At 39.2% G+C, this 25,996-nt stretch overlaps 1 protein-coding gene across 1 annotated transcript in view; it reads left to right on the forward strand.

Annotated features, from left to right (window-relative positions):
- The first annotated feature begins 300 nt into the window (after nucleotides 1-300).
- The window catches only part of LOC134522126 (uncharacterized), an 87,239-nt gene continuing 61,543 nt past the window's right edge, over nucleotides 301-25,996 (forward strand). Inside the window, exons 1-3 of the mRNA XM_063349432.1 lie at nucleotides 301-370; nucleotides 2,379-2,412; nucleotides 7,223-7,308. Of these exons, the coding sequence (XP_063205502.1) occupies nucleotides 301-370; nucleotides 2,379-2,412; nucleotides 7,223-7,308 (190 nt within the window). The remainder of the gene's footprint in view (nucleotides 371-2,378; nucleotides 2,413-7,222; nucleotides 7,309-25,996) is intronic.

The raw sequence follows: 25,996 nt of genomic DNA on the forward strand, positions 1-25,996 counted from the left end.
CTGCAGAGCACAAACTGGCCTCAACAGCAACAACCAGTGACTCAGAAAAGAAACGTGACCTTCCTAAGTCCCCCAGATGTTATTTCAAACATGGAGAAGCTTCCTCACTTGCTACTGAAATAGCAAAATACAAATAGCAAAAAACAAAATACAGATTTTGTTCAATCTACATTTCACAGTCCTTCAGAAAATCTCCCTAATGAGGGTGACAGTGACAATTTTTAAACCTTGGTACTGTTTCCTTTTACAACTGCAAATATTGGCAAGTGCCTTGACCCTCACTCTGGACCTGATGGTGCTATGGAAGCTGCAGATTCAGGTGTGAAAAAGAACTTTCTTGCTTCAAAAAGGCATCAGTTAGGTTATCGAGGTCAGCAGCTATTAGAGAGAAATGAAATCAAGGACTGAAAGAGATCAGAAAGAAATGAAATTAAGGTTCATCTTCTAAAGTTTTCTTAGGTTTACAAAGGTTGTCAAGTAAATCCATAGCTATTATTTGCTACATATGGTTCCTATAACACAAGTGAAATACAATTTCCTGATAATGTATCAACACTGATTTCCTGCTCATTGGGTTTTGATTCTTGTGGCAGTCCTTTCTGCTCTGTCTGTTTGAGCAGATATGGGGTAGGATTTTGTCCAGAGGAGGGTTATTTTGGATTCTTGGAAAAAAACTTGATTCCCTTAATCCTACATTTTCTGAAGAGAAAGGGTGGATCCAATTCCCTGTGTAATTCTGCAACAGCCTGTCTTGGCCCTTGCACTGGGTTTAGCTTCAGGCTCTTTCGTTGGAAAGGCATGGAAAGAGCTCTCCTGCGAAATGATGTAAAGGCTGCGTATGCACAATTATGGTAAAGGAAAGAAAGAGTGACGTTTATATTTAATTTTGTTTAGGGATCATTCATGGGGAAAAGAAATGAGAAAGTAACAGACTGCATTCACAGCCGATGTGAGTCTTTAATGGATTTTCTCCCAGCAGTTTTTCAATTACATTTCAACCTATGCAAACTTCTGGCATCTGTGGCACCCCATGGCAAGCTCATTCAAGCTCATGAATGAAGAAGTATGGTTATTTTGAATCTGCTATCTGCTAGTTTTGCTGGATGCTCCCTCATTCCTGTTTTAGAAGATCCACTGTGTAATCGTTCCCGCTTTGCTCCCTCCATGCCACTCATGGTGCCCAGCTCTTTGTAGCACGTCCCTTGAGCTTTTCCAGGCTGGGGGCTCTCAGTCTGTGTAAAGAAGATCCATAACTTTCAGCAGCAACTGTCTTGCAAAGGGGCAAGGGGGACATTGCTCAAGAAGATTTATTCTGTAACAAAATCCCAGCCAAGGGATGGGTTTTGAGTTTCTATACACGAATCTTTACACTTGATTCTTTGATACATACACTCAGCAAACTTTCAGTTTAAAGCTGCCCCAGTTCAGGGCAGTTGTTCTTATTTTATTTTCCTGCTTGAGAAGTAACTGGCAAAAGAGGCATAGTCTGTCAGAAAATGCAAGTCTGTTAAAATGCACAGTCCTCAAAATGATTAAAAACAATTTTAGTAGGAAATTTGCAGGAAGAAAGTCAATCCAAAGGTAATGACTTCATAAAATTAAACACCCTGAGGATTTTATATGCTACTGCCAATTGAGCCTTAGCTACAGCTATGCACTGGTACTGTTAACAAAAATTATTGAGGATAAAAATACTACTGCAACTTATTTCCATAAAGCTATAGCTTAATTTAACAATATGTCCAAATTCACAATCTCATTTTGCAAAGTAAAGCTGTACTTTGTAAGGCTGGAATTTTTTTTTTTCTTCCCAGTAAAATTAGTGTCACTAGGCGTCTCAGCGATTGAGGCAGCTCTGGAAATTTTAGATGGCCTTTTCTAACAATAAATTACTAATAAAGTTAAGCTGAAAAATGTTTACAGCCTCCAAACTGACTACACTAATACAAATGAACTATATTTTAAAAGATGCAAAAGATAAACTGTAAAAATGAAATCAGACCACTGATAACATTACATTTCTTGATTTCATGGCACATTAATAGTTTTTTTAATTCCCAAATTTTTTTTATGTTAATGAGTGCTTTTTCCACTCTGATTCCAGTGTACTGGGTATTTAAATTTATAGCATCAATAATGTATTTTTAAATAGTTATTCCTCTAGTTTTTCCCTTTTGTGCCCAGTCCCAGCATGTTGTCTCACGCTGAAATACTTACTGATGAGTGAGTTCTTTGGTTTTGAAACTAAGTCGTATGCAATTAAATGCTAAGGCAAAAGAGTTAAATATTTCTGGATCATGTTTTTTTCTCACTGATGTTTTCAGACAAGTCTGTGCTGGAGCAGTAAGACCAGGAACTTGAGAAACCTTGTACTGCAGAGCAGCTGGGACCATATGGTGTTCTCTGTCTTGGGTAAGCCCTCCTTCTGCTGATACAGCAGCTCACTGACAACTTGTGAACATGCGGTACCAAACACTACTTTTTGCTTCTTAATCGGTTTCTTTCAACACCTCTTCAGTCAGTCCTGTATCTCTAGAGAACATAGGCTGCCTGGCAAATCATGTTGTTCAATGCTTTACCAACATGCTTCAGGCATAATTCAGTGATTTATGAAACAATCCTCTATTTAAGTCGAGCAAGTGACCAAAATATAAAACAGGAAGCATCTCAATGATGCAAGCAGTTGACATGGAAACTTGCTCAGGCCAACAACTATTATTTTCCACCAAATCTTTCAAATATCATAAATATTTAGTGTCATGAACAGCAAATACTCGAGTGCTGCTCTTGAGAAAGCATCTGGCATTTTTCTTTCGTGTGAAGAGGTTTTTGAGTATTTGGAGCTCAGTCCTCTGCTGGTGACAGTGAAGGGATTTTATGCCATTAAAAACAACTTGATCTTTACGAAGCCCTAACACTGCTTTGATGAATGCATCTTCTGCTATAGTCACAAAAATACGTAAACCCTGCAAATTGCAGTCCACAGTGTGTTTTCTAAGGAAAATTAGAATTACCGTTTTTTGTGGCATTTATGGCAAGCTAAACACTGTATACGTGGACTTCAAATTAAAAAGCAACAAGAAAAAACAAGTTTTGTGAAGACTGACTGTATCTGTGCATCAGTTTTTACTGTGAAGCTAAACATTACAGAGAGTCAGAAATATGGTCCATAATTTGATAGTTAGGAGCTGCTTGTGCTAAACATGCCTCTGTGCAGGCAAGGACCCTATTATTTTCTAGCTATTTACAAAGGGTGCTGATAAATACAGTTTTCTCAGCCCAGTGAACTTTCCCACATAATGAAAGTGGTGACCTCCAGCACGTATTTTGCCACATTTCTAAGCCATTTCAGAGTGCCATTTCCTAATGTCAGCTGTAGCATAGAAGATCATGCTACAGCTACGTAGAAGGGCTGCAAAGATGATTAGGGGACTAGAACATCTCCCTTATGAAGAAAAGCTGAGGGACTTGGGTCTTTTTAGTCTGACAAAATATGACTGAGGGGGGATCTTATCAATGCATATAAATAAAGAGTGGGAGTCAGGGCCAGTTCTTTTTCAGTGGTGCCCAGTGACAGGACAAGGGGTAACAGGCGCAAACTTGAACGTAGGAAGTTCCACCTAAACATGAGGTGTTCCACCAAAGAACCACCAAAGAAGTTCCTTCCTTACTTTGAGGGTGGCAGGGCCCTGGCACAGGCTGCCCAGAGGGGTGGTGGAGTCTCCGTCTCTGGAGACATTCCAAACCCGCCTGGACGCATTCCTGTGCAACCTGCTCTGGGTGACCCTGCTCTGGCAGGGGGGTTGGACTAGATGATCTCCAGAGGTCCCTTCCAACCCCTGCCATTCTGTGATTCTGTGAGCCCATGACCTTGAATGACACGTGATGCACTGAGCTACACTTTCGGTTCATTGCCAGTGTGAAGGGGCAGTAGGATGGATTCCTGCACCCTCTGTTTTGGAAGCTGTCTTGCTCCATCCTGCCTGCAGTCACAAACCTGTTTCTGTTAGGCCCCATGCAGACACTAGACAAAGTAAGTTTGTCTTGTGAAATACCAGCCTCACCTGAGCTCAGGTGTTTTATCTACTAAAAGTATTATGTATTTAAATATTAGATGCTGGCACTAATTAAATCCTAGTCTAATTCTTCCCATTTTCACTTTTATTTCCCAACCTGCCATATTAGACAATATTGACCAAAACACCCTTTGAATATGCTGCTTTGCTCAGTGTGATTGTCAGTATGCAGGCTCTGCACTGGCCTAGCTTCATTTTTCCACTACCCACTAGATGCAAATGAGTGATTTTCCTATCAGGAGCACAAAACAAACACAGAAAAATGATCTTCAGAAGCAGATCAAAGGTGAAAGAATAAATCAACTTTTAGTAGACTTGTGCTGCCTGTCAAAGAAAGATTGAGAAAATTCCAGATTGCTGCCCTAAAACAATCAATGAGAGAGAAAGAACACACATTTTGAAGGCAAAAAAGTTGCTGTGTGAGCACAAGCTGAATTACACACATCCTATCAAGTTAATCTGATTGTACCTTGAACTGTTTACAAAATTGCAGGGGAGGATACTCAAATATGACTGCTTGCCATGAAAATGCCTTTGCAAATTAAGCATTATGAAAATTTTATTGTGGTTCTTATAAATTTTTAAAGATACTAAGTGGTAACAGCAGGTGTCATGGAAACCTCTGTCACATCATTATGGCCATTTCTAACAAAAAATATTTCAAAGAGAGGCTCCAGCTCTTGTGACTCTTCCACTGCCTCAGGACTGAGGAGCACTTTTTGGGTCACTGTGCTACATGTTTTTCTTGAGCGTCACACAGAAAACACGCTAGGCACAGGTTAAGATAAATGGGTATATCTCATTGCTGAAGGGTACAGATCCCAAACACATCTTACATATTTTATCTTCATAGCTGCATAGGTTGCTCACTCGAAAATTGTTTTCAGGATAAATCTGAAAAACAGAGAATGCTAACTCTACTTAATTTAAAGTGAAACTCAATGAATCTTAATTAGGACAGCCTGTTGGGGGTACTGCTATTTTTTACAAGCTACTAAAACCAAAATAAGCTACTATCCAGTAAACAACTGCATTCTGGGAATTTCAGGATGTCTGATGATGTTTGTATCTTCATTACCCCTGGGATGGCATCATTCAATTAGATACCAAGCTGAGCTCATAAAAGGGAACATAAAGAGTTTTCCATATCATCCTTTATTGTGTGCTCACATCTGGGTCAGCGCAGAATTAAAAACAAGATCATGATGTCATCATTTTTGACAAAGGAAGCATATTGTGCACATATTATTCTGGTTATCTAATGGAAAAGGTTTGGAGTTGATGGGTTGTTTTATTCCCCACAGTCCATACAGCTGTCTCAGAATTTTAGCATTGTCAGATACAACGTACAAAGCTTTGACTTAGTAATATATTTGATATGAATAAGGATATCATCATACTAAAGCAAATAAATGCGAGTTTGAAAAAGCAGTTAACCCTCATGCTTTGTGGGGTAAACTGTGTCTTGGGAAGAAGATAATTGGCCATTTTAAGATTTCTTGCACCTTTCTCTATAGTAACGTGAGAGTTTTATCAGCTCACATATTACTAAAAAAATTTTTTTTGAACTAAGCATTCTTCCTCACCACTTCTTGGATTGCTCCGTCAGATAGTAAGTATTGTCTTGAAAGTAAAAGCTAACTGAAGGCTTACAGTCCATGATTCACTCTCTAAAAGCATGACAGAAAGTTGAGATATAACTTTAGCAGTGATTCCAGAACGACTTGTGTAACATTTGGCTCAAATAAAATGTTGTTTTTCCCCTCCTCAGTTGTGTAATAAATAAAGGATCAAGAAATGAAGAAATACAAATAATGTTATCAGTGAGAGTAATGAAACCCTGAAACAACTTCTGAGATATCTGGTAGTTTCTTCATTAATTACAAATTGATATCTGTCTATATTAAATTCAGCTCCAGTCTGTTGAGCTCTGTTCGGGAATTACTGGACAAAATACAATGAACTTGACTGGGCTGGAGTATTAATGTGTGACCTGAATAGTATTTCCTATTTTTAAAATTTCTGAGGCAATAGGTACCCAAAGGAGGTTTACATATTAACAAAATTACCACTGGAGGTGTTTCACAACCAGTGAGAGATAACCCCCAAAGGGCAGAATAAAAGGTAACGGTCGCTGGAAGAATCATATCCAGCATATTCTGATATCACCATAAATGGTGTTTCACTCTAAAGCAGAAAAAAAATCTCGTGCTCCCTTGTCCTCTCACCATCTGTATCAAGGTTAACTGTTTTCTGTTAACATCTAAAGTCTATGATTCTATGATAAAGTCAAGCACAAAAATAGATGCCACAGCTTTATCATTTTTATTAGTTACACATGAGCTTATTCTTACTTTAAAAGAAAATATTAGGGCATAAGGTCACCAGAAAACTTGACTTTGAAATAGTTCAGTTATCAGAAGAGATACACAAATATTGCCTTAGAGGAAAGCCCCCAAGGAAATAACTGGGACAGAAGCCAAAATCTCTACGTTCTTCCTGGCATATTTGTTCACAGTCTTAATTTAATTAAATCTGATGGGATTCATGAATGATCGCAGTGCTTTTGTCTCCACTGTTTCAATCAGATAAGCCTCCATATACCTATAGCCCCATTTGAAAGTGATTTTTGTAATTAATTTTCTAACATAAGTGTACTTAATTTACACACCACTTAATCCACTTCCTTATTGGCTAATGAAGTGAAAATATAACTTGAGTTGAAATGATCTTACCAGTCATTGTAACAATTTCTTTACCCATTCTTCTCATAAAAGTTTTTGATTTGGCTTGTCTTTGTAAATTTTCCCATTTGCTCTTTGGTTTAACCTTGCTGGTTTTCAGCACAAGGGGAGCATAAAATAACAACTAGTCTGTTGTACCTGGAACTGAAAGCACCTGTCATTTTAGAGACACCAAAGACAGCTCTCCCTGTGTTTAACATTAGGCTTAAAGGACTGAGTAGACAGTGTAATATGAAATGATTTATATGCACAAGCTGATTAAGCTTTATTTGGATTTTCTTTTGTTAAGCAGTTTTCTAATTTGCATATTAATGTTACATTAATTAAAAGAGGGTTGCTGCCCACCAAACCCCCTCATTAAATGCTAAGTTCAGTCGTCTGATAGATGTCTATTTTTACCAGGTCTCCTAATACAGATGTATCTGGAACATGCAGCAGTCTTAGGAAAGGCAGAAGATTGAATAAAGCTAAAGCCTTTCGTCACCAAGGTAAGCCACAGCTGGTAATTCAGCTTCCTACAGATGCCTGCCAAGACATCCCAGCACCTGAGCTTCTTCCTGTTTATAGCTGTAACTACAGTACTGCTCCGCTCTTCCAGAAGCATAGTATTTTCTTTTTTACTGAGATGTGCACATACATACAACCCCACATAATTAACATTTAAATTAGAACTACTTGTCCAGAGGGGAAGGAGAATTGCCATCCTTGGTGACATTCACACTTGAAAGAGGCATGACCCTGAGAAATGTGTTCTGACCGTGAAGCCAGGTCTAACATTAAGGCTGGTCCTGCTTTGAGTGAGGGGGTTGGAGCAGAGACGTCCAGAGCTTCTTTCCAGCTGAAATTATGCAGCAATTCTCTAACAGCAGCACTTCTGTATTTGTTCTGGGCAGAGGGACTTTGCTTCTATGATACAAACCACTTTGGCTTTAAACAATGTATTTCAAAGTCTCATCCCACTTTGAAATACCTTATTTGTGTTCTGGAAGAACAGCTTTTTAGAGATTTTGAGGAGCCTTGATTCACTGCAAGTAATGCCACGTGCTACATTTTAGAAAATATGCCACTGGCACAAAATTCACAATTGATTGTATTTGCCAAATATCAGATGAACTCTGTATCTGAATACTGAAGAGTTTTTTCCACTCTTTCTGACTTTGCAATTTCTGTGTTTTTAGTTATTAGTAGACGTAGCTTGTTTATAGATGCTGTCTTCTAGGAAATGTACAACAACAAACAGCCCTCTGCTCTCCCCTGCCCTTGTCCTCAGATGCCTTAGTTCATGTTGGAACTATTTCCTTTTCCCTGAAGCACATATATTTTTCATCCATTACAGACAGTGAAAGAATTTTCCCCTCCCACTCTCAGAGTGATTTTGAGTATTCGCAAATGAAAGTTATAAAATGCTATTCTTTAGACACTTCAAATATTTCTGCAGAAATTATGTTTTAATCTGCATACAGAGAAATGCTGAAAATAATTTTTATGTTGGAATTATTTGTGGATGTGTGTGTGTATGTGCATTTAACATAAAATAATCTACTATGACAGAAGTATCCTACATTAAAGTTGATGAAGACAATCTATGATAATTAAGGAAGCATTTTTTTTAATTGTCAAAATAATTTCCAGAGCTGCTTCTTAGAGATATTGCATTTTTCTTACTTTATGTTGTTAAAGCTGAAATACTCTGCAATAATTTAGTTTCTTCATTTAACATAATAGTTAAACAATCAGAAGCATTATTAATGATGACTTTTAAATATAAACATAATTATATTGTCAGAATATGCAAACATATATTTTCTAGCTATTTTTGGATAAATTTACTGGTTAAGTAGTTAGAGATTGTTTTAAGGGACGAAGAAATAAAATAATTCCATGAATATCATAGGGATTTAACTCTGCTTTCCTGATGTTACTGTCTCTGAGGCAACAGGAGTTGCTATTAAAAATACTTTGGCCACAGTCCCGTCACAATGTGATGAACGTTATAAATACATACAATGTTTCCGAAAGTATCACTTTTTTTTCCACTTTATTTTTGCTGCTGACATCTGACTAATATTCTGAATCGAATTTTACATCTCAAAACTTTCCCGTTCTGTAATTTCATGATGGGCAGTGCTGCTCCAGACTTCATTAGGTAAAAGATTTGCTATCAGAAAACTTACTTACATCTTCCAAGCGGTGGGATGAAATAAAATGTAAATAGAGCATGTCCTTTGTTGTACAACGATGTGGAATATCCCCTCTTCTTGGTTGTGGTGTTTAGCTCCACGTTTACACAGTCCTTTGGAGCAAGAGTCGTGCAGCCTCTGGAGGGAAAACCGACTGCTGCGTACTTGCAGAGGAAAGCCCCTCTGCTACTCACGAACCTGCTGCATCTACTTTGTTGAGATCATGGTCAGCATAGAGAAATTAGAGTCACGGCTTTTGGCTTTTCTTCTGTCATCTATCACGAATTCCTGGGTGGCCCAGCTCAGTAAGTGCATCCATCTGTAAAATAACCATTCTGGTAGAAACAAACTGCAACACATGAGAAAAGTGTCCTTTTCCATATAGATTGTTTCAAAATCAACAGCTTTAATATTTTCTACTGCCTTCCTATATTGCTTTTTTTCTGCTGGAAGAGTGTGTTGCAAAGATAAAGACTATACAGAGGGCTCGTACCATACTCATCCCTTGTACTTTAAGTGAGGTTTATGAAGATCCCAGGTCTTCAGCTGTGTTCACAAAGCAGGGCTTTGTTGGGCAGAAGCTAAGGGAACATCCTTTATTTTATTAGCACTTTCTAGAGCAATACAAGCTCTCTCCTCATGGTGCAGGAAGCTGGCCATATGACTGCAGGGATACTTTTTGTTCAGTTGAGTGCTGCCTATATCCCATATTTACACAGAAGAAAAGCACTGGCCGATGCCTGCTTTCTGAAATTATGTGAGGAAAAGTTGAAGCTGAGATGTGGGACCTCCTTTTTTCCAGCCTGATTTGTCTGTCACCCTTATTCTAAATTTAAGATGTGGGTTTACAGAATGAAAAAGGAAGAATCAGAAATGCTGGCAGTTAAATTAAGGAGCGGAACATCTCGTGTTTATTTTTGGTTTGAAAAAGTGGATTTTGTTTTCCACGTGCTGAAGTTTTGCTGTCAGAGCCCGGCTGGTAATGTGCATGTTTTTAAAAACTTCGTGAACAAGTAAATGTTAGCCGTGCTTAGGTGGACCTTTAGCTTAGCTTCTGACCCTTTCATGGTTATTTTTGGCAAGAAAATTCCGTAGAATAATAAGCAGTGGGACTGAAACGTAGAGAAGCGCCGTGCTCTGTGTTGATGAAAGCTCTCTCAGAAGGCTTTTCCAAAAGGAGGCCTTTCTCGTCTTAGGGTACACTTCACTGTCTGTCAGCTCCTATAAGCAGAACCTACAAGGCAGCTCTACTGCACCTATGAACCTCTGCCTGTCAAAGCAGCAGGCTCTCAACATTTCTTTTAGCTTCCTTCATGAATGACACCTGCCAGATTCAGAAGGCAATGACGTGCTGCTTTTCAGCATCCCAGAACTCTGATACCGCTGAGACAAAGCATATATATTTGCTCAGAATCACAGATGCCTCCTGTCTTTATTGAATATCTGTTTCAGCGCAAAATAATGACTGTAGTCCCAGAAGACCTTGAAAGAAGTTTTGTGAAATGTTAGATAGGAATAGCACAGTACAGTGAAATGTGTAATGCACATAGCTGATCTTTGGCCTGCTTGCTTTTCTGTCTCTGGGAGAATAACGTCGGTACATAAACACTGTGTGTTGCACTGCTTGCCAGCTGCACATGTTCTCCTTAAGAAGAATCAATCATGAGCCTCCTGTGCTAGGGGGATGTTGGACATAGAGGTTTGTGGTGGAATTCGTCTCCTCTAACTTGAGATATCTGTCATATGTACGTCAGCTCTGAGCTCTGTGTCCAGATTATCCTCACTGGCAAAGCAGCACCTTTATGGGATGATTCGTGTCCTCCTAAAGTAGAAGTCTAAAATACTGAATGAATTATCCATTAGGAATGCCAGTTTCTCCCCTCTGATACTGAAAGGAGTCTAGAAAACTAACTCAGATGTTGACATCTGTTTGTTAGCTTCTAAATACGGACCAGATGAACGGGCTTTCAGTGTGGATATATACCAGCTGTTACCGGCAGAACTAAAGACACACAAGAATTTAACCTTCCTTTAAATTTAGAGGTTTATTATAGCCCTGTAGGCTATATATTTGAAAAATCACCTCAGAAAAAGCATTATCACATATGGACATGAAACGTTTGTTACCTGAGTGTCTGAAAAAAAAATTCCAGTATATGTTTTTGTGATATATTCCCAGAGTGATAAAACGTATTTAGTCTCTGTAACACCTCATTTTTAGAGGTTAAGTGACAAGCTAGACATACTATATTTCAATGAGAAATAGATGCCAATCTAGTGGTTAGTTATACTGTATTCTTCTTTTTAACTGAAACCCCTGAAATATAGGATTTTTTTAAATTTTCAAAAAAGCAGCTCTCTCTTACTGTTCCTATTGAATACTCTATGTTCAAAATTCAGCTGCCAACCCACAATCCTGTAAAGGTCTTTGAAATTTGCATTAGTGAAGGTACTTTTTAATACGACAGCGTGTTTTGATTCTCCTGTTTCCTTAACTGTAATATTTTTCAGCCCAACTTTTGATCTTAGATGGGTAACACCTCTGACAATCTAAAGCCTGATCTACAGTTTTTTCAGTTCTTTACTGTGTTATTACTATGGAAAGCTGCCCATTTTCACTCTTTCAATACAAAAGACATTTGTAGACTGGCTAACAAAGCCTCTCAACTGTGGAGAAATACCCATGTAGTTGCTGAGAATGTGATTAGAGGAAATTAATTCTGGATAAAATACAGATTTAAGTTTTGATACCTCAAGTTCTCCCCATCTTATCTGGTCCAGCATGGTGCAAATGTCACTCATTATTGACATAGCTTTGAATTTCTGCACTGTTTCCATCATTTTATATCTTGGGACTTAATGACATTTATATTGTAATTTTATTAGAAAAGACTGGTGTCTAGATCTTGTTAAAGGAATGAAAGTGATAAATATTCCTCCTTATTTATTGTATCTGCTTCTCATGCATCAATGGGAGAGCTGAAAGTAGAATAAAGCCTTCCAGATAAATTTTTAGTACATAGTTTTATGATTCTGCAATAGCAACTATGTAAGGAGGCTTGTGAAATAATCTCTGTTATGTTCCCAGCCTGTACTCCCCAATGCTACGGGTTTGTGCCCGAGAAAAACATTTTTTGCCACTTTGAAAGTTATCTAACATCAGGTCATGCTATTTGTTAAGCGTTATCCAAATCTGCAGACAGTTTTGTGCCTTTCATCAGAGTAACTTGTGTTGTGGGGTGCTATTGAAATGACTAAGGAAGGTTTCATACAGACAACTACTCACAGTAATTTCATTAGGAAAAAGAAAGGAAAAAAGCAGTGAACTTTTCTGCATAATTTCCACTTGTTGGCTGTACTATAGTACAAACATTTCCATTAATAGCAGTTTTACAGATTTTGAAATTAAAATGTTGAATCTGAACTTCATTCCCTACTAAAAGGAAAACCTGAGCCCCATGTATGGGTTTTTCTGCATATGTCTGTGTGAAGGACAGATATTTTGTGACAGATGCAGTGCAGGGATTGATGCACAGACTCTTGTGCTCTTCACTTTGACACTGAAGAGAAGAGCTTTCCATGGAGAGCATTTATTTTGCCCTTCCTATCCCACGCATCCTATACCAAGGATCACCAGCACCTAACCGGTAGCACACCACAGATGGTACAGTGTTTTTCTGTCAGCTGCAGTTCCAATACGTTGTTTCCCATCGCATGAGCAAGCCTGGAGCTTCTCCCAGGATGCTCTCTGCAAACTATATGCTAGTAATTACTGCCTTAGGTGGTCTGAAGGCAACCCAACCTGCTGAGGAATGGGCTGCATGCAGCAGATCTCCAACCAGAAACATTCATCTGTCTCAAGGGTAAAGCTTGTGATAGGGGACATGGTTTTATCATGTGGCTTGCAGCTGATGATTTATTCTGTCTAACTAGGGATTTAGAGTGAACAATCCTCTCTGTTTGCCTAATGCCAAATCATACTGGTATGAGAGCTGGGGAAGGGAACAAGAAAAATGTGGGACCCTTGTTTAATTATATTTCTGCTCTTATCTGCTTTTCATCCATTGGTCTCCAAGCAATTCATGAAATAGCCAGTAATATTGTGTGTCCCAGTGGCAAAGCAGTGGTATGAGTATGCAACACACAGAATCTCTGAGTCCCAGGCAACTACCCTGTCCGTGACAGTATTTTGAGGTCTTTTTAGTCAGCATTTTTTCTGTTTTCTCAGTGATTGGTAGTACATACAGATTCTTTTTTGCTTGTTTGTTTTAAATAGAGATGTCACTTTAAATTATAGTAAGAGTAAATAAGAGCAAGGCAGTAGAATTCCCATGTAAAAGAAAAAATAAACAAAAGGGCATTGTTTTATCTTTAAAACTGTTTGCTTCTCCTGTCCTTCCTCTCTCCTGAACTTAAAATATCCAGCTATAATTAAATATCCTCCTTTTAAAGTAGGGAACTATATTCACAGGATAGGAGAGGCCAAGAGGCAAAGGCAGGATGGGAGAGCATAGCTTTCTCTGAGCCCTATAGTGGGAACCACGATATTGCCTTTGCTCCATTCTCTTCAGACAGTTTCCCAGCAGGATACTGAGCTATTTGTACACACCCTGATGGACAACTAGAGTCTGTATGCTAAATTAATTTTAACGTATTCTATAAACTTAAGTTAAAAGCATATATATGCAATTAAAGAAGTCTTCACCATCTTGGGCCTTCTTTTATGACCCATATCCACTGTCCACCTCCTTCTTGGTTTTCCCTAAATCCCCTGCTCTTTTCTCTTGCTGCTGTTTTATGAAGAGGAAGGGTTAAAGGAGTATCTCCTGTGGCTCTTGTACCTCAAGAATTCTCTCAGGGCTGTTGTATTTTTTCCTGTGCAAGAAGGGGATGGTTTCTGCAGAGATCTCTGCTCCCTCATGCTTTGCAGTGGGCACCCCAGAATTCCTCCTTTGGCTGCCACCCTGCAAAGGAGGGGTTTCCCTGCTGGTGGTCACTGCTGCCCTCTGAAAGGGGAGGCAGAGTGCAGCCCTCACGTGTCAAATCTTCACCATTTGATTTGTTGAAGGTTGAAGGCTCTTGCAACGGGATCTTGAGCCAGGCTGATGCTTCAGGTCTCTTAAGTGTACGTCAGTCTCTCTCTCAAGAACTTGACAAGCATCCTGGTGAGAAGCAGATTACCTGTTAGAAATGTATAGTTTAGATACCACTCTGTTTTCTCTCCTTGGACTGTACAGGTCTTACTGTTCTTGTGACTTTGGATCCTATAGTTGCATTTAAATTAGGGGTGAGTCAGAAGAGGTCTAACTTCAGCTCATAACCTCTTCCCCCTCCTAGCCAGAGGCTGCCAGATTCTGGAAGAGAGCAGGAGAGGCCTGAGTAAATGCGTAATTATAGCATCCCGGCAAAATCTCTTCCTGCGCAGCACCAGCTATCCAAGCAGACCAAAGGCAGAGTGGACATCTGTGTATGTTGGAGCCTGTTTGAGGCAGCATTGCCAACCTGCCACCCAGGGCAAGAATTCCTCCAGCGGGAGCGGTGGTGAGAGCAGGCAGGTCAACCTGCTGGGCTCATCCTGCTGGGTCCCAGCCTTACCTTCAGGCTTTCTCAAGCACAGGGAACTAAGCAGGTCTAACAGCAGATGATGGTAGGATTCAGAAATCCTCTGACGCGTTGAAAGAAGCAGTAGCTGCCTTCAACACTCCTTGCTCCCCTCCCAAATACATAAAAAGAGGGTCTGCATAGTAGCACTGCAACAGTGCCAGACCTCCAGGTCTGTACTTCATAGCTGCCTCCTGGCATAATAACACCCAGGCTTCAGTACCTTTTGGCTGTGGCCATGTTTCTGTAAGACATGAAAAACAGCTTGTGAAATGTATGCAAATGCGCAACTACAACTGCATACACACATTCCTATGCATGCAAACAGCAAACAAACAAGATGGGTAAAAATAAATCTGATAAACCAGAAGAGAAAAATTATTTTTACTTGCTTATAAATGAGTACCATGATGCTGATGCTGCACAAAACAAGTGAGGCATTTTTTTTTCTTCAGAGAGGTTTTTTTAAAGGAAGAGGTTGAGAAACTTTCCTTTTTGGCAAGCTTTAAGAAATTGTAGCTCTAGGTTCTGAGGTGGACCCAGGAGTCCTGTTAATACTTGGTTGTACAGCCTTTGTTTGAGAAAGTATCCTAATTTCAGAGCACGCAAGGACAATGTAATCATTAATAAAATAAATAAGTTCATATATTCTTGGGGCACTCAGGCAGCATAGTATAGTTGTCCTAAAAGGATACAAACACCAGTTTGAAAATGAAAACCTGCTACTATTTTTTATTAATTCTGGATCTTCTGTATTTTTCCTTTTAAATTGTATCTACAAAAAGTTGGTAATTTGAGGGCAGTAACATCAATTAACAGTTTAGTTGGAGTTGCAAAGATTGTCTAATTGGAAAAGCTATAGTCCAATGATATGCAAATTAATAAGTTCAATTTCAGATTAATGCTAACCAGCAGGAAGTTGTGTGGAAGATTTATTTTTCAGCATGATGACATCTCTAAATACAAAATGTATACGTATCTCTCTGATGGAAGAGGAAAATGAAGAGCCAGATCATTGTGCTGGTGTAGGAATCAGAGTAATTGCAATGAAATAAAAATTGTTACTGCTCATTTACAAAGTGTAGCTCAGAACAGACTTTGCCCTGAAGTGCTTTCCTCCTTGGCCATTTATCATCTCCTTTGAAGCCATTTGATGGAATTTGGAGTGGACTGAAGTGGTAGTACAAAAAGCATATGGTATGGCAACAAGATAAAATTGAAGCAGCGTGTTGTAGAGACCTACATGAATCAGTCATGCTTATAAGAACTATATATAGAGAGAAATCTCCTTCCAAGGAGATTTCTGTGGGGACCATACAAAGTACTTAACAGCCTGTCTGAAAATAAATCCCAACACTATAACCTGCAGAAAGAAAGAGGCTTCGTTTCAGGTTCCTTGAGCCAAAATATTTCTGCAGATTCCAACAGAGTGGGCTGGATGGTTTTCCTCTGGTTGACATACTTCATTTGCCCAGGTGCTGGTTGATAGTCCAGATTCATATGTTTATGATTTAGTAATAATAATAAGCTGAAGAACATTAAATACAGCAGACTGGTAAAAGAAACAAGACCCAAACAAGGCTTCCCCTCTGGAGAACAGTCCTCCCTCCATACTGGAAAACTGAACTGCAGAAGGAAGGTGCTCTCAGCTGGTATCCTGCAGTGACTAGATCCTCAGCAGTGCTATGTACGCTAGACATTTTGCTAACACCTTAAACCCTACCTGGAAAAAATACTGAGTAAAAGTTCAGGTTTGTGTTTCCCACCTATGTTGTAATGGGGCTGACTACACAAAAAGGAATGGTGAGATCAGTTCTTCAGTCAACTGGGAAATTTAGGAGATAACCGAATGAATACAAAACCTTCTCAAACACCAGCAAATGTCTTAATTTCTTCACAGGAAAATGCTTTTAAAGATATGATATTTTATCAGGAAAACATGTTATTTTGGTTACCTTTGGACTCATGTGTTACATTTGTAAATGAAATCATAGTCCAATAATGATAATAGTTAAATTGATCTCCAGGAAGGATATATGATTTTAGAGCATTGACAAAGAGTGATCAAAACCCTCAGTATGCCCCACTAGGACATGAGAAAGACAAGCACAGAATGTAAAAAGTGTGTCCGTTTTCACCCTCTATGATGGAGCCAGGAACAGGCTGGCTCTTCCAGCTGTGTTTAAACCAGGACATCTTTATCCAACTATTAGGGCTGGGAAGCAGCAGAGCACCCCCTGAGGCAGAGACCTGGTAAAGTGCCTGAAGTTGCCCTAAGCATCGCTTTGGTCTGCATGGGTTGGAAGCGTGAACCACCAACCACCTGGGGAAAATCTGAACAGAAACAGAGGGGGCATTGCAGCTCTGCACTTTCCACTCTGTGGGGATTGTTTTGGTCTTTCTTCTCAAGCCTGTGCCAGTTGTCTGCTCTTGGCTGAACATCCATTCATCATTTTATTACTCTGTGAAATCGATGAATCTCAATATAAAGCCTTATGAGCTTTAAATGGTCCAAAATTAGTATGTGTAGCGGTCAGAGGCCAATCAATCAATCGACAAAAATTAATCTGTCTTGTAAAGAGTGGCCTGCAGATCAATTTCTTGCGTGAGCTGAGCCACAATATTGACTGAGCTGTGGGAACAGATGATGGACCTAAAAGTTCTGCAAATTAAATGATTTAAATTAGTACCACAAGTATTAAATCAATGCTAGGCGGAACAAGAGGTGATGTGTTCTACTGTTTATCCTAAAATTAAATCTGGACAGCTGTTGAACAGTGCTATTTTTCATAGAATTGTAGTTTTCTGAGCCAGCATTCTGTCCTGTTCCAGTCCTTGTATTGTTTTTTATTCACTAATTTGGAACTGAATTATAATCAGTGTGATTAGGGATAGATGGCTTCAAGGATTTTTCTACAGGTGACAGAGAAAGAAGAGGTGATTTGAGTTGTGTGATTCAGTCCATGAAAAATGACCGAAGTTAGTACCTCTTTTGGGAATATCAGCAGAGCAGCGCTCAAGGACCTTGAAGGAGTTTGCATTAGCATGAGCTCACAGACCAGGGTAAAGCATTTTATTCACTCAGGGTGTGTATGTGCCCTTGAGTACTGTTGCTACATGTGTAGCTTTTGGAGGACACAGAAGGGTTTGGTTTCCACTGTGATTGATCTAAATCTTTAAATCTATTCTAAAAATGAAGGGGGAAAAAAAGGTAGTATGGTAATAGAGATGCCTTCCAGCTTTAGTTATTTTCCACGTGCGAAACAGCAGTTTTCAATATCTGGAAGCAATAATTGGAACAGCAAATGAAAAAATGTTGTGTTACATGACTCTCCTTCATAGCTGTAAGGTTGTCGCCAAATACATCTGCTTCCCCACCTAATGTCATATTTTCATTCATGTTTCCTGTGAAATAATTCAGCTGATGAAAAATATTGTTTTCTGGGCTGAGAAACAGGGTCATACTCCAACAGAGGTTTGATCGGGGCTTGTGGTCAGTGATGCTGAATGTTTGGATTGCTCTCAATGGAGTTACTGTTTCATAATAGTGTTTGTGACTTTCCTACTCTTTCCTTTTCCAACAATAACTGTTGCTTTTGTATCTGAAGTTACACAACAAAAAAGTGTCGGAACATCTGGAAAACAATGGCTGGAGAGTGGTGGTCAGGCAGTGAGCAAGGGAGGTGGTTCAGGGAGGCACCATGTAGGGGAGCGTGTTCAGACAGCCTCCGAGTCTGTGGTGAGGGCTTGGGGTCCTTTAGTTCATGCTGGGCACTGTGATTGCTGTTGCAGATGGTATTCATGGCCCTCAATGAAACAAGGTGCAAGAAAAACAACCTGGTTGAATACCAAAGTACTGCAAGGAATAATGGCCAGTGGAGGCTCTCGGTCTCCTCTTTCACGTTTTCTCCTGAAGCACTGTGTTCTTGTCTGGGTGGGCTCCTGATTTCACCCTGTGCTCTGGTTCCTAATAGTTCACTAGGATCTCATGAAAACACGTGAAAAGATGAGTGAAAAAGGCCCTGGGTAATACAATATATTTTCACCCATATTTCTCTCCTAAATAAATGCTCTTTTTCTCCAGCAGCTGGAAATTGTCTGTCTTCTTGAAAGAGCCACACTTAATTTGGCAGATAATACTGCATTTTTTTCAGCTGCAAAGATATTTTCTAAATGCACGCTGGAGATAGGATACTGTTTCATCTCTCCTATCTGTTTTCTTAAGAGGGTACAAAGTAGCTCAGTTGAAGAGCAGCAATTTTAAAAATGAAATTGGTATGTGTGTGCCTTTATATGTATGTATATTTATATGTGCGCTGTGGTTCACCTCAGTCTAGGTAACCATACATACTGTGGTCATTTTCTGGCACTACTTGTAGATGCTGAAGTGATTTTGGGTGAAATTCTTTGCTGAATCTTGGTATTGCTATCGTAACACTAACTTCAAACCACATGGAAGCTTTTAAGTTCAATAAAAAATTCCAGACTCTCTCTTCAGGGCAACGTATTATGTTTACAGCTGCACCATTGCAACATTGCTGTAATTCAGGTACCACAAATTCAAGTGTTACTGAAAAACACGTCTAATTTTATGACATTTAATTTCAGAGCATTAATGGAAAGGCTCCTATAATACAAATACATCTGCAAGCAAGGACAATTAGCCTAGCAGTAGCAGCTAGGTGAGGAAAGCTGTGGACTGAGAGCAGAAAGAGCTGTTATGTTTATTACAATGCCAAATAAATAATTTACAGCAAGAACTAATGACCTGATTATTTTCAGTGTCTGCTCTTCATTTAACAGAGTGAATATGCAGCTTTAAAGAAAAGATGCTATTTCTCTTGGTACTTTAGTTTTTTGTTTCAGCCCAGAGATGAGATAATATGTACAGATTTTATTCTTGGTTATTATACTAGAGTCCATTGCTGAGAGCCCAGCCAGCTCTGGGGTCTTTCGCCCTGGTTTACTGGGGGGGTAGGATTACCTGTACTCTGCAACCAGTGACATTTTGTAATACATTTAATATAGCATTAGAACTGCATGATTTCAAGCATGAGATGGAAGGGACTGTGGGAGCAAACTGGGATAATGCTCCCTCTGTGGAGCTGCCATGCAAGTGTAGCAAGAAATTGCTGGTAGTGTGACAATAAACTGTTTTTATAAAGGAAGTTTGGTCACTCAATCCAATACACTGGATCAATACAACAAAAGTAATCTGATTCAGCTCCTTTTAGTGGTTATTCCGATCTCCTCTTTTTATTGCCAGTGAGCTTCTTATATGTATGAATGCTCACAAAAACCAAACCTGACACTAATATCATTCAATTTATGAATTATGAGAGCATAGACACCCAGATGAGCTCTTTTTATTTCATGTGCAATATGTTTGTGTATAAATTAAACAAAGAATGTAAAAAAGATCCATGTTCAAAAAGCTTGGGGCAGTCAATCAGGCAACACAGACAGTACTGGGGGCCTCAGCTGCGCAGTGTGAGGTTGCGTTTCAGAGCACGGAGGACCTGATGAGGGGTGTGCTGGGAATGCCCATCTCGGGCAAACCTCCTGAGGCTGATGCAGAAACTGCCCAGCACCGGCAGGGATGCTCTAAGGGAAACCTCTGAACTAGGTATCTTGGACTGTGGTCGCAGTGAATGTTGAGGAGGCTTCTTCATGAAGCAATGTATCATGAGGAGATTGGATGGAGAAAATTGATACAGATTATTGTTAATCTCTGTGGTGGAAATTGCTACGCTATTGCTAAGAATAGCTGTATGAACTATAAAAGCTTCTTGCCTTGCAATCAAAGCAAGTTTTCTTCTGGAGAATTTCTAGGTAATATATTTCTTATGCACCGAGTCCATTTATTTCCTAAAGTGGTGCAATGGAAAGATGAACTCTTGTGGAACCACCAAGTCAGAGGTTCTCATCCTGAGCTCCAAGGTCAAATATATAAAAATTGAGAAACTCCAAGGAGTGTATGTTCCTGACAGAAATTTGCAAAATAAATAAGAACTGGTTTGCATTTATCTGAACAAGTATATTATTCAGGCATCTTTTTCATGGTATTGCTTTTATGCATACGGGTTATATATACTTCAACAAGTTCTATTTTATACTAAACAAAGACAACGTGCAACAAATTTTAACCAGTTTTAAACTATTTACTGTGCTTAATTTATCATAGTTTTTATTTGGTGTGATATTAATGATAAAAATATAAAACTGAAAAAACACAGAAGCAATACAAAACTTAAATATGCAGTTTTATAGATCTTTTCATGCCTGGAGCACTACAGAAAGGAATACACAAAGTACAAAATGTGAATTTCAAAAGGTGCTCTCCAACATCAGCACTGAATCTGCAACAGTTCACCAAACGCTTGATGCCAGTCCATGTTAGCTGTGCTTTAATAGTCAAGATTAAACTGATCAAATTTTAAATTTTGAGTCTTTTATTGATGAAAAGAAAAGGTATTCTGTACTTTGAAAAATCAGCAAATAAGTGAGGTTTTACTGCTAGAGGGATTGCTTAGATTTCCTAGCTTTGAAATAATCCTAGGTTTAAGAGAACTAATAATGACTAATCTCACTTAGTACAAAAGAGGACAAGTCCTTATAGAATTTTTGCCCTATTTTTACTATTTTTACATGCATAAATGTTCCAAGATTTAACATTTGGAAAGACCCTGTTTATGAAACATGAGTACAGACCATAAGTATAGTTAATTTCATATTAAGGAAAACCTGCAAATGTATTAATCCTCAGAAAAATAAGATTAACAGAGGAATTTATGTTAACAGACTGCATTTCAGAGTGTTGCCTGGAGCTATTGCAGTGCAACATCATTGTTATTCAATAGCACAGTGTGGGTGGAGAGCTACGAGCTGAAAGGACCTCTTGATTATTGATTATGCATTTCACTCAAACATAAAAATTTGCTTTCTTCCAGAGTGGTATAATTACACGTTATATGTTATGATGAGCCTTTTCCTTTAGAGTTACATTTCCACGGGCCTCTATTCATTGTTCCGGTGCTGTCTCCAGGACAGCAGTGAGGAGATCTTTGTCTCAGAGGTTGTTTCCTGCTTCAGTGAGACGCAACTGAAAGCTGTAAACAGTATCCATCAGAAACTCCCCTTTCAAGCCCCAGCTTTCCATCAGTCCTGCCCTCCATCTGATAGCTCTCTTTTGCTACTTCAATAGAAAAAGATAAAACTCAAGGTTTTAGCAGCTTGGCAAAGAGTAAAGCTAGGCGAAACGTGTAAATGGATGCATGTGTGAGAGGGAGCCTTCTCTGTTCAAGGCTGGGTAGAATTAATGTTGTTTTGACCCAATGGAAATATAAGGGTTAGCTGTGTGGTTCAGGTTGAATACGATCTTCTGAAGTTACTGTAGGTCTTTTGATAAAAAGACTTGCTCTCTTATTCCTCAGGCCACGAGTCTGCTGAGGATCTGTCGGGAAACGCTCAGAGCAGTAGCAATTTGGGCCACACTTTGTTTTCACTGCAGACAGACCTGAGGGTCATTCATGTTTTGAAATGGCCATAGTAAGATTTTAGCATTCCAAGTAAGTGCAATTGTGATCATAGCACTGGGATGACACAACAGTCAAAGGAATAATCTGGGTATCTTTGTCAGTACAATTTAGATGGATAACAAAATACAACAGCGCTCTCGAGTTTTCCTACCAAAAAAAAATTAACTTTCTGTGGAATCACCTTCACTATCAAAGGAATCCACCTTTCTGCTAAAGAATTAAATTTTCCATTTTTTATCAGCAAAAAGCAAAGATTTTAAATGGCAAAGTAAGAAACTTAATTGCAATTTTCACAAACCAGTCTTCTGCCGTTCTCTGACTTTCATTTTCTGCTAAATATTTCTCCTTTGTTTTATTTTCCCTCTGTTTTAGGTTGGATCAGTAAGGAGTTCTTGTACACTGAGATTTTCAATAGAGTGTTCAGATGTTACGATCATAAGCAGAAATCAAATAGTCTTAAAATCCCAGGCTTGTTTGTTTTCAGCGTACAATAAGGAAATTCTCTTTTAAGCTTTGGTCTTCCTTTGCTTTGCAATTGCAGGTAGACCTCATTGAGGAAACTCAGAGGCCAAGTTACCATGCTTATCTGCAGAACTGTCTGGTCTCACGCGTGGAGCATGACAGTCAGTTTTCTGACTGCCATCTCATATTTGTCATGTATCTCCCTCCAGGACCCTATAGTTGGCACCTGGGCCGCTGAATCCTGTACCCCGGGCAGCGTGGTGTTGTGAGCACTGTGGCCCTTACCCATCTTGCGTACTGCCATGCTGAGGCATGCACACCATGCAGTCCCAAATGCTGGTGCCTGTCCATCACATCACCGTGCTCCATCCTATACGTCAGGATGCCAATGCTGTAAAGGCTCTGTAGGTGTATCCAGTACATGAAGATGATAATGAGCAAAGCACAAAAGCAACCTGAAAAGCCAGCTGTCCTGGGACTCTGTAAGCCAGCTTTCATGTGTGTCTTAGAGCTATTGTCTAGGAGCACTGTGATCCATAACAATCCCAAGTGATTACGGAAAAATCAATGTCTGAATAGTTTGATCTCGATTCGTTGGCAGTATCAACAGAAATAGTAAAAGCTTGCTTGGTATGTTTCTGTTTCTAGTATTTGCTGTTCTGATTAATGATTAATAACACAGAGGTTTCGACAGAAAATCTGTGAAAAGCTTCCTGACAACAGGAGACTTAAGAAATTATCCGCCAGACTAAGTGTTAGAACTTTGTAATTTATGATATCTTTATCTCATTTTGGATAAAATGGTAGTAAATATAATCTAGAAAAAGTCTTGCGAGGGCAAGAGTCTCGATTAATTGACGTAAAGGGGAGGAGCTCATTGGCTTGAAAGTTCTTTCCCACTCTCATTTCTGTGCACGGAGGAGAGTGACAGAAAACACTTCATGAAAACTGCGTTTTTATTGTCTTTAGTGATTAAATGTTTCTGTTGTTCAAAGTAATTCGTATATTCTCTGGATATGCTTAGCTGTATAGTAGCAAAACATCTATGAGCAAAAATGTGTAACTACTCTGACTTCTGAGCTGAATGAAAAACAGGGTAAATTCTTTAAGTCATGGGTGTTTACCTTGTAAAACAAATCATAAGGATAAGCCAACTTGCGTAATATATTAATCATTCTGCCTTTAGCAGAACTTAGTGCATTTATGTAATATATTCTGTTCAATTACTGTAATCAAATCCTTTTCACTGTTGATCGGAAGAGGAATGCAGTAATTTAGAAAACTAACTGGCTTTTTTTTTGGCAAATGATTGTGTCATTCTTCTAATATTTAGGCTGTGTCTATACTGATAGATGGACAGCTATATATTGCGAAGTCTTGACATGTGAACTAAGTCATGTGCTTCACCTATACAAATGGCTTTTCTGTGCGAGGTCCCAGACCCTGAGTACCTGCATCCACCTCATATCTTAAAAATTGTGTGATACCCATCTTTCAGAGCTTATGCCTTTGAAAGTAGACTTTTATGAATTGCTTTCTGATGCATTTTGGGACAGCCTACCTATCCTCATATAATTTTGTCAGCCCAAAATACTGACAGCTGTTATCAGCAGCATCATGAGAAAGTTGTGAGGTAGCCAAGAAGGGATAGAGACAGAAAGGTCTGCTAGAGGTAGTCAAGCTGAGGATCAGCACTGATTCAGACTTGGAGACAGGCTTGACTCATGACAGAGTGGGAGAGATGTGTCACATGCTGCTGGCTACTCTAGAGTGAGAAAAATGGTCCAACATGATCCAATCGCAGCCTTCTCCAGCCACAGCATGAGCGATACTGGTTCCAGAGTGTCTTCACATGTTGGCTGGCCTACACGGACCTCTGCCAGAAGCTTGTTCCCACCTTTTGCTACCAGGGACTACAATTCCTGCATAGAAGTAGCTTTCTTTTTCATGACCATGCTCCAGGTGTGGTAAAGATCAGGAAAGCTATTGACAACTCATCACATTTTGAATAGAAAATATAAACTCAGCTCACCCAGACTGATGCTGAACCTCTCTGCAGAGAAGGAATAAGAAAAATAGTGGACTTTGCTAAGGAGAACTTTGCAGCTTTACCACTGTTGAAACTGCAGTCTGACACTGACAATTCTGCCAAAAGAGCCTAACGTAACACAGGTCCTGTGGCAGAGATCAGCACAGACAGCACAGGATTTTGATGACCTTCCACTTCAGCAAATGTTGCTCAGCCAAAAGGTCCAAGTAACTCATAACTAATTAATCATTGCATTCAGAAGGACTTATTTATTCATCTTTAATCCATTAACACCGTGTTTATGTGGAAAATAAAAGACTATTAGGAAGGCAAACATTTTAAATCTTAATCTCCTGGGAACTGTGTTACTGTATAATGTTAGTAAGAATTACTAAGGCAATAAGCAAAACAGATGCTTACTATTTGGCTAAGACTATTTTTTTTCCTTCTTCCTGCCTTTCATTAACACACGAGTGAGTGGGTTCCTGAGGTTGGAGAGGTAGAAGTAAGGGGGAAAAACTGGATGTCTGAGCCTCTGGTATGGTGTCTGCCTATAAGCGAAGCTGCTCATTCTATTCTAGAAGGTATCTGTCTGCTTTTCATTGAAACAGATCTGAAATTGGCTTTTAAATTCATACTTAGGCACGCATGTACAGATTTGCCAACCTAACTTTATGAAAGTTTTTAGGCGTACTTACAAAATACATAGGTCAAAATTTTCAATGGTAGGAGCCTACATATAAAAGGTTTAAAAAAATGAAATAATTTCAGATTCATTCTTTGGTCCAATAGATGGAGCCAAATATTTTTTCTTTTAGCCAGATCAGTGTTTTCAAAAGATTTTGCCAGATTCATCCAGATGGTTCTGGAATTACCCTCCCACTACCAAAATCTAAGGCAAAACATATGTCATTTGTGAAAAAAATCAGCAACGCTATGCCAAAATTGGTTAGGAACCTGGCAAATTAGATTTGGATGTGCTAATTTGTAGTGATAACAGTGACTAGGACTGGGTGGGACAGTAGGGACATGAATGGTACTGTAATTTTGATAATGCACTAGCACTAATGTCACTTGCTTGTTGCAAAAAGAAGGTCTCAGGCCTGTTTCCACTGTAGTTGGTAGCAAAAGTGATGCTGAGGTTTGTCCTTTGGCTGGAACAGACATTTACTTTTTAACTCCAGATTCCGAGTCATCAAGATCTGCCTTGAATTAGACAAACTCAGATTGGAGCAATTCTGTATAACTTCACACACAGTGTTGCGTTCCTGGTAGTTTTTACATCCTCTAGTAAGCTGTGTTCAGTGAGTCCAATTCCACTTCAGCTGCACATCACAACTGAATGCAAAAGTCAGTTTGTGCAGTG

The sequence above is a fragment of the Chroicocephalus ridibundus genome, chromosome 11, assembly GCF_963924245.1.
Source record: "Chroicocephalus ridibundus chromosome 11, bChrRid1.1, whole genome shotgun sequence".
Taxonomy (NCBI): domain Eukaryota; kingdom Metazoa; phylum Chordata; class Aves; order Charadriiformes; family Laridae; genus Chroicocephalus; species Chroicocephalus ridibundus.